The sequence below is a fragment of the Corvus kubaryi genome, unplaced genomic scaffold, assembly GCF_017639235.1.
Source record: "Corvus kubaryi isolate FWS band 111438036 unplaced genomic scaffold, C.kubaryi_AGA036_p1.0 37352, whole genome shotgun sequence".
Taxonomy (NCBI): domain Eukaryota; kingdom Metazoa; phylum Chordata; class Aves; order Passeriformes; family Corvidae; genus Corvus; species Corvus kubaryi.
In genome coordinates this window covers 3,356,887-3,365,667 of record NW_024581114.1, presented here as the reverse complement: position 1 = coordinate 3,365,667, position 8,781 = coordinate 3,356,887, and the positions used below count along the sequence as shown (strand labels likewise).

At 40.3% G+C, this 8,781-nt stretch overlaps 1 protein-coding gene across 22 annotated transcripts in view; it reads right to left on the bottom strand.

The window, feature by feature from the left end:
- KIF1B (kinesin family member 1B) overlaps positions 1-8,781 on the bottom strand; it is an 82,486-nt gene that overhangs the window by 60,282 nt on the left and 13,423 nt on the right. For all 22 annotated transcript variants that reach the window (XM_042032203.1, XM_042032206.1, XM_042032222.1 and 19 more), the window contains exons 3-6: positions 2,684-2,760; positions 1,390-1,569; positions 970-1,035; positions 20-198 (exon numbers count right to left, since the gene is read on the bottom strand). In XM_042032203.1, coding sequence (XP_041888137.1) covers positions 20-198; positions 970-1,035; positions 1,390-1,569; positions 2,684-2,760 — 502 coding nt within the window. The remainder of the gene's footprint in view (positions 1-19; positions 199-969; positions 1,036-1,389; positions 1,570-2,683; positions 2,761-8,781) is intronic.

Genomic DNA, 8,781 nt, shown 5'->3' with positions numbered 1-8,781 from the left:
ACACGCTCCCATCACTAACCTGGCTTTGTTCCCAGCATCCATGAGGTCTGCAATGTCTGTGTAAGATGTGACTGCTAACTTGGACAGATCTTCCACGTATGGTCCAAGGAGAGGATGTTCTCGCACCCGCAAATTCCCTTTGTTCTTCGGGTTCAACAAGTCTCTGACTCTCTCACAGTAAATCTCCATGTAACTCACCTGAAAACAGGAATTTTCACAGACAATTTAGTATTTCTGAAGGTCTCCTCCATTGCATTTCCGAGTGCCAGCGGTAGAAATTCCCCCAGCCCACCACAGGAAGGCTGTAGGTGCGTGTCTCTGGTCATTTAACAGCTTTAACACTGGCAGAGGCAAGAGTCAAAAGTCTCATGGATCACATGTCCAACATAAGCTGCTGGCCTTGCATCCATGTATAGATCCTTCAACCATTTCAGAAAACCCTGGTGTGTAATGAAAAATTACACACTGGACTCCATAATCATCGTAACAGCTTTACTATGACACAGCACAAGTGTCAAACAAGACAGATGGTAAAAGGAGTCTGCTTCCAAGGATCTCTCTTATGAACCACCAAAGCAAACTTAAGAAGGGACAAAAACTGATCTTTCTTGCAGAAGCAACTTTAGATTTTAAAAATCACGGCTATAGTGTATGACAACAAACATGCAGTCTTCCAGTCATCAGTAAAAAAACCCCATCTGTAAATGCATCTTTACATTTTTCAGCCCATCGTTTCCTTCAGGATTACTACACAGGTAAAGGAACACTAGTTTTCTGAAGAGGGTGAAAAAGAGTCATAGAAAGGTTTTTACATTTGTCTCACATGAAAAAGAGAAAAGACCAAGTTTTAAAACATAAAATTAAAAAAACAAAACCCATCAGAAATCAGCATCTTAATGCAACATCAATAACCCAGCACCTAAGCTCAGTTTGATGTCCAAACATTCTTTGATCCCTCACCATACCCACCTCTACAGAATATGACATTTCCTCATTGCTGTTGTCATTGATTTTCTCAAACAGCTCTTCACAAAGCTGGAAAGAGATTAAACCCAAGTCAGAATTAGTCTTTTCTGAGTAGTAAAAAGTAACTATCAGGACATGTCATGGAAATGGCTTTAGAATGAGGGCAGGGGAAGAAAATGTACCTAATGCATCAGCCACATACAGCCTCACTGGGAAGATAATTAATCTCAATCCTACATCACTATCAACCTTATTTTGTCTAGTATCGCAACAATTGCTCTAGGTTTCACCAATATCATTATTCTGTACTATCACATTAGAAGTAAGCTTTAGTTCTCTGTTAACTGTTACTGCAATATAAAAAACAAGCGTGCGTCGGAAGATGCTATAAAAACCAAATTCCCTTTCTGGGCTCGGTTCTACCTGGGGAATGATGCCTGCTTGGCTCTCCTCCTGCTTGCCCATCATGGTGTAGGATTTCCCAGCTCCAGTCTGGCCATAGGCAAAGATGCATACGTTGTAGCCCTCAAAGGCGTGCAGGAGCATCTCCTTCCCAATATCATTGTACACACGGCTCTGAGATGCAAAGCAGGGATCTTCAGGCTGGAAGGACATCAAAACAGCATAAATACAGACTTCTCCTATCATTTGAGTAAGATTTCAAAAAGCAACTGGTTTTTTTAATACTTTTAGCTTGTGGGCCAATCCCTTAGGAAGAGGTAAATGAGGCCATTTTTACACACAGGTTTTTCCCAAGGCTGAACAAGACGGAGAAGAATAACAATGACAATGTCACTGCATTGTTTGGGAGTGTATCTTACTCTTAATCTAGCATTCCCTTGCTTCCTGAAATGTTGAATTTTAACATTACCTGCTCCTGAAATCAGGACAAATTTAGCTGTGCTAACATTCTAAGGTTGGGACCAAGATTTTATCAGACCTCTTCTGTTCCTTGATGCTGCGTATCTGCTAGTTTTCATGCATTCTGTTCATAATGTTCCTGTGACTGGGCTCTAATCAACTTTCACTGCTGCTCTGATAAACTCAGTAAGAGAGGCGAGTATTTTATTGTGAAAACAGTCTTGCTGACCACAGATTTGCTCAGAAATAGTAAGGCTTATTTTACCATCCAAGCTACTAAAATTAATCTTAGAGAAATGCATTATCTCTTCTTTCTATATCTTTTAGAAAACAAGGCAGGGGAGGAGTAGGTGGCAGAACAACACAGTTCTGCTGGAGAACAATTACTGGAAGTCAGTGAGAGCTTAGCACCGATTCACAGAAGGGTGGGGCATAGGAGCTGGATGAGAATTTATTGCTTTTGCAGCTACTGGAAACATGGATTACTATGCTGCCTTTTCCAGATATGCCAACGAAACCCAGACCACGTATCTCCTTGAACTGTAAGAACTCGAGCAACCGTCATTTGTCCAAGAGGAAAAATTAATTTACCACGGCATATGCGCAACCTTAAAATATTTAGAACAGAACATTGTTGGAGAATATTTTCAGTAATCTTTCGAATATTTACAAGTTGTTTTAGCCTTCTGCTCTCACCCAAACAGGGAAACACAACATACAATGACAAGCTTTTAACCTGAATGTGGGTAAGAAAGACCGTGCAGAAACATCTGACAGGGGTGGCATGATCAGAAGAGAATGTTAAATCAAACCAAACAGCAACAACAAAACCAGTTTTTCTTGTAAAAGCACTTACTGATGTGTGGGACCAATAAGAGTAGTCAAAGCTGAAGGACTTTGGTGCTTCCTTAGGATTCTTTGGGTTGATAATACCTATAGGAAATAAAATTCAAACTCTTAGCTACCTTGACACTTAGGAGCATAATTAATGAGCTGGCTGATCCAAGATCTGCGAATCTGAATATTCAAAGTTGCCACATGGCATATGAGTATGAACATAGACCGAAGTAACAGACTCACAGAAATACAGTGCTAGGAAGCTGTAAGTTATTATTTCAAATAAGACAAGAAAAAATTCCTAGGAAGAATATGCTGTCGCTAAACAGAATTCTGTGCATTCACCACAATTAACAAAAGCTTTTCCAGATACCTTTAGGTTGGTGGGTTTAGTGCTTTGGGGTTTTTTGCCTTCTCAGCAACAAAACTGCTTCATATAACCTTTGCCTGTAGGGGAGCAATACACAATGGATCCAGCTGTCACTGTAATGGCACACACAATGCCTGTAGTTTCTGTATTCCACAGAGGGTAATTTATAAGCACAGCCCTTGTTGCAGAAGTGAATCTCTACTGCTTCCTTCTTTTTGATACTACAGTGCTGGAAATACTTAAATCTATTATTTCCAGCAGCTGTTTTCAACACTGTCTGTGTAAACAAGGACTTTAAAAAGGCATAGTCCTGAGGGTATCACAATTAGATAAACCACCTTAGCTTTACACATCCACCCCTGCACCTAAAGCAGCAATTTGCCTCTGGGAGTGAGACACTAACTGTGATGTGTGCAAATAAAGTCCACAAGGAAAAGAAGCCATACAAAGGTGTCAGTAGTCTTCCTGGGGATGATTTACATCCTGATACCAGACATCCTAGAAAGAAGATGCTTATTTCTCACATATTCGTGCCAGTTAGATTATGCTTTGGGAGATGGGGGCTTCTCCCTTTCCTTCTGCGATGAATGCGATGAAATTGTATCACCCACACCTCTTACCATTTCAAACATGAACTTAGCATCTTGTTTCACCAAAATCCCTGAAAATGTGGTTACAGGATCCCCATTAAAATTAAATCACTCCTCTACCAGATGCTGTGTTCCTGAGCAGGGCTGTGGTCCAAAATTACAGTACGGAGAGATCATCACTGTCTGGATTGCAAATAGCAACAGTTGCTACTCTATTTCTCGTGGCCAACTCCGTTTCACTTGGATGCACCTTGTGCTGGCATTCTTGCCTTAAAAAAGCTGACAGACATGCAAAGCCAATGAATTATATGCACCAGCACAGTATCAAATTGCAAAAAAATGCCTGTGGTTTTGGATAGCAACACGGGCATCAACACAGAACAAGCTGTAACCTAAGCAATCATATATAGCTTTAGCTTCCCTTTACTAGCTTTGCTCAAACAACAGTACAGCTCCACTCACATTATTCCACCAGTCCTAAAGTGAACAAAAAACAAATCCCAAAGACAACTCCCTGCACCAAACTTAAATTAGTTCTCCCCCTGCAGTGTATTCCAGACCGCTACAACTCAACAACTTCTCATTTCTCATTTAAGAATTTAACATTTACAAACATTATTTAACATTAATTATTAACATTTAATTATTTAACATTAACAAAGCTCTGAAAGGTAAGGAAGAGGTAATGCCTTGTACCTGGATGTCCCCACCCAAAAATGCCATACAAATAATAGAATCTCCACATTAGTGTCTGAAAAGGCACTACAAACTTGCCGTTAGTTTGCCTTTCTTGCTTCAGCTTAAATTTGATCCATCACATTGGAGAAGAGTAAAGTTCAGGCTCTGCGAGTTATACAAGTCATTCCAATCTGCTCCATATTTTTCTCTTTTTAAACCATTGGTGTTATTATTACTGTTATTGTTATTTTCTTAGCTAGACTTTCCTCAGCTCTTCACACTGAGTTCCATATCCAGGTCACTATTTTGAAAATCACTTTCTAGGATGCATGTTTTTGTAAAGCGTATCTTGAGAAGCGTATCAGGAAAGGGAGTTTAATTTGCAAGAAAGCAGCTCTGTCAGAGGTTGGGAATGCAGCTGCCTGGCCAAAACCTTCCACTGCAGCAGGAATGGCTCAGAGAAAACCTCCCAGCTGCCAGGAACACTGCATGCTGCCCCTCACCACTGTGATCCAGCCACAGCCTTTGCACTCAGCTTCTGGTCCAAACCTGAAGTCTCTTTATCCCTGTTTCTGTTTCTTGCGCACAGTCTACATCCTCCGTTTTCAGAATCATTGGCTTCGCAGAATTCTCAGTCTACAAATGAATCCAGCAGAGCTGACTGGGTGAGAAAATAGAAGATTACGACCTCAACAGATTTCAGCTGGACTGAAACCCTCTTCATCTGGGGCACGCAACACCAGGTGGGTGCTGCCAGCATTAGAGATGTCTGATGTGGTCTGGTTTAAACCCAGGTAGGCAATAATGTGATTAAAACACCTGGAAGATGATGAGGCAGCTAAGAAACCAGGAATTCAACCTGAAATAACTGACCTCACTTGAAGGTGTCTATTGCACCAAGCATCATCTTTGGAGGGACAAGAAAACCTAGGAAATCTAGCTACTTTTAAAGGATATTTCTGAAGAAATTAAAAGGCTTCTTATAGTACAGGTAAGGTTTATCCTAAAAGTTCATGTGCTAAATTGGGAAAAATAGAAACGGTGATGCAGAAATTAAGACTGAATTGGCAACACCGATTTTATGTACCATGTTTCTCAACCCGCTGTGTTTTCTGCTGAACAAGGAAACAAATTGAATTAAAAGAGAAAGAGGACTGTTTCCAGTGTCTCCAACATCCACAAGAATACTAACAGCTTTTCAGTTCCTTTCTTTGGTTTTTAAACCATGCAAGGCCAAGATGAATTATATTAGTGAATCATGAAGTAAGTCATCATCTATCTCCTCTCCCCACAGCAGCCTCAGCACACGGTCCACACGCTAATGGTTTAATTACAGAGCCTCAGGAAATGAGAAAGGCAATAAGGCAGACGATCACAGCAGGAACACATTAATAGTCTTTTTATCTTAGAGAATAAATTTGTTTATCTGCTATTTCAAAGGTCCAATGTGGCAATTAACTCTTCTGTTTGCAAACTGACACTGCTGCTTTGTGCTGCAGCTATAATTACCATCCGCATGGCACCGGAGCAGCTCTGAATGCTGGAGTCAGCCAGTTTCTGAGAAAATCCCTCTTTCAGGCCCCTTGCTTCACCAAGAACAAACTTACTAGGTCATGGGGTATCTTCTAGCTTTCCACAAGCTAAGCTTTCTGCACCTAAGAGACACTGGAAGGGATATCTTACAGAATTCACTGTCTGCTACACCACTGCTACTGAAACAGGTCACACTCGGAACTCCAAGGTGAGAAGGATGAAACAAGCTGAAGATAATATTTCTCTGCTGCAGTGCCTAAAGCCTCTTCTGGGATCAAAGCAGCAACCACAGCGGGGGTTAATGCCCATCATTTACCTTTGGAATGGAAGGCCAAGAAAAAGGCAAGGGAATGTTCATGGGCTTAAAATATTTTCTACAAATCATTGATTTGGTTGAGAGAGATAAATGCCCGTATTATTACTTTTCTTTATTTGAATTTTGAATTTCTGAAAATTTTGAATAATAAGCTTCTCCTTAAGAAACAATATTTAGATCTGTTTTCTACCTTTGTACACAAATAGAGCAAGTAATTACACGTCATAAATTGAGAGAAATAAAAGTACACTGTGTGAACAGCTCTGCAGCAGTACCCGTGTGAAGCAGCTGATTTAGTACCCACTGCCATGCCCACCTAGAGACACAGCTTGCATTTTAAAAGCTTAGTCTTCCCTTACAGTTATACAGTGAGCCAAGCCGAGCTGCTTCACACCGTCCAAAGTTTCTCTAAGCAGGAGTAATTCACATATTCTCTGGAGCTCAAGCAACTTAAAAAATTCTTTTTAGCTGCTTAGCTGTTTAAGTTTGGTGGACTTTTTGATACCTTTAACTACAAACATTTTATACCTCACTGACCCAAAGGTAAGGAAATGCACAGTTTTAAAAGAAATTTCTTCACACCAAATAATCTAACTTTTTTTAGTATCATGTAAGACCCAAATACTTTAACTTATCGGTCCTTGTACAGGACAAGTACATAGTAGGAGCAGTACAGGGGAATAAAAGGAAAAAGCAGGAGCACAATAAATGAAAGAATTATACTTTCAGATGTGCTGTACCAACAGTAACAGACCAATCTCCACAAAACATTTGGATTTTATCATACCCTTACTTAAACAGGCAACCTCATTTTTTGGCATTTTTATTTCCACAGTCCATCCCACTTGTTCCTTAATTAACATTTTATATACCATCCACCATCTGCTTTACAGCTAGCACAAAAATAACATATACTTTCAACCTTTCAAAGCTATGAGCTCAAATTCATCCCTAGTTTTTTAGCAAACACTGTAGCAACACTTGAAAGACCACTATTGAAATAGTACCCATATATTTCATAATATGCATTACATTGCATTCCTATTGTCATTTTGGACATCCAAATTTTTTGCCTTAGAATCCAATTTTCATTTCTGAAGCTGAAATTCAAAAAGCACAGGTCAAATATACATCTTGTTTTACAATTATAACCAGAGTGTGGAGCACAGCTGAGAGCTAATGCAAAGTTAAAATCTTCCAGGGTATTTCCAACTGGAAGCAGCATTCTCTGTCTTCTCACTCCTTCCTAAACATACACAAACACATTTCCACTTCAAGCCTTCATTTCTGGACTTACACTTCCAGGCTCCTTTAAAACTAACCAAGTAAACAGACAGTAGGAAGCCTACAAAGTGAAGAAAAAAAATCCACAAAAGCAAGGAAACTCAGCCAAGATCAGCCCCCTCATTCCATTCCCATCTACTCAGCCACATAAATATTTTTGCAGGCACAAAGAATGACTAGAAGTGCTTCTCAACCACTCCAAACTCGCATCAATTATGACACTGAATCTGCAGTCCAAGCCTGATCTGTTCTCATCCCAGTCAGTGCTGCTCCTCAGCATGTCACAAATTTGGCGGATTAGAAATTATCTGCAGTTCAACATCTGGGGATGCCAAATACACAAAATTCCTTCTAATAAGCTCTTGGAACAGAGAGACAGAGTGCAAAGCACTCAAGAGGCAAGAGCTGAAATTACTCTCTTACCCCTCACTGCATTTAAAGTCAAGTCTCTGGATTGCCCGGCTCCGCCTCTGTTAGCACCCAGAGTCATCCTGCAGGGCACACTGCCCACAGCCATGCCACGCACTGGTCACTGTGGGGTGCTCCAGAGAACTGGCTAACTGCAGCTTGCCCTTCAGATAAACACCAGCAGACAGAATTAACTTGGGCTTTATCCTGGGATTAGCTGGTACACAGTCTGTGCTAGGAAGGGGGGTGAAGGGACACACGGACTTTTTTGAAAAAACAAACAAACAAACAATTCCTAATCAGAAATGAAACCCAATTATGATGAAAGTTGAGTATGGAACTGGAAAAACCGACCTTCCCAGATTTGTGCAACACAGCCTGCTTTGTCGTTAACATCTGCCATTCCCATACTGCTACCACAGCAGGCAATGCTGAGGGCACAAAACCTCTTTAACTTCTACATATGAAATAAAATTAGATTTCTTCTCACGAAGAGAGGCTTCACATGAGCCTCAACAATTCTCCCTGTGGCAGCATTATTCTAGCCCAAGCACACATTCCTACTAAATGCCAGCACTCAGAGATAACAGCTAGCAAGAAAAACACTGTCTTCACTTTTGTTCTCCTTAACTGTTAGTAAAGGAACAGGCACGCATTTTCAAAAATCATTTTGGTCTAAACAGAACTTTGAAAGGGGTAACTTTGGGGGGAAAAATATAAAATAATTAATTTCTATGCCTTCTTCAAACTCTATTTGGATCAATATAAGCAGTAGTTTTATTGTGTCTGAATAAACAATTTATCCAGTACAAAAAACCTGAGGCTTTCAGAATTGACTCCCCAAGACCAAATTAACATTAAATACAGAGTCCCTTAAAAAACATGGGTCTGGAAAATATATCTGCACCATCTGTAGACTGGAATGACAACAATGGGAA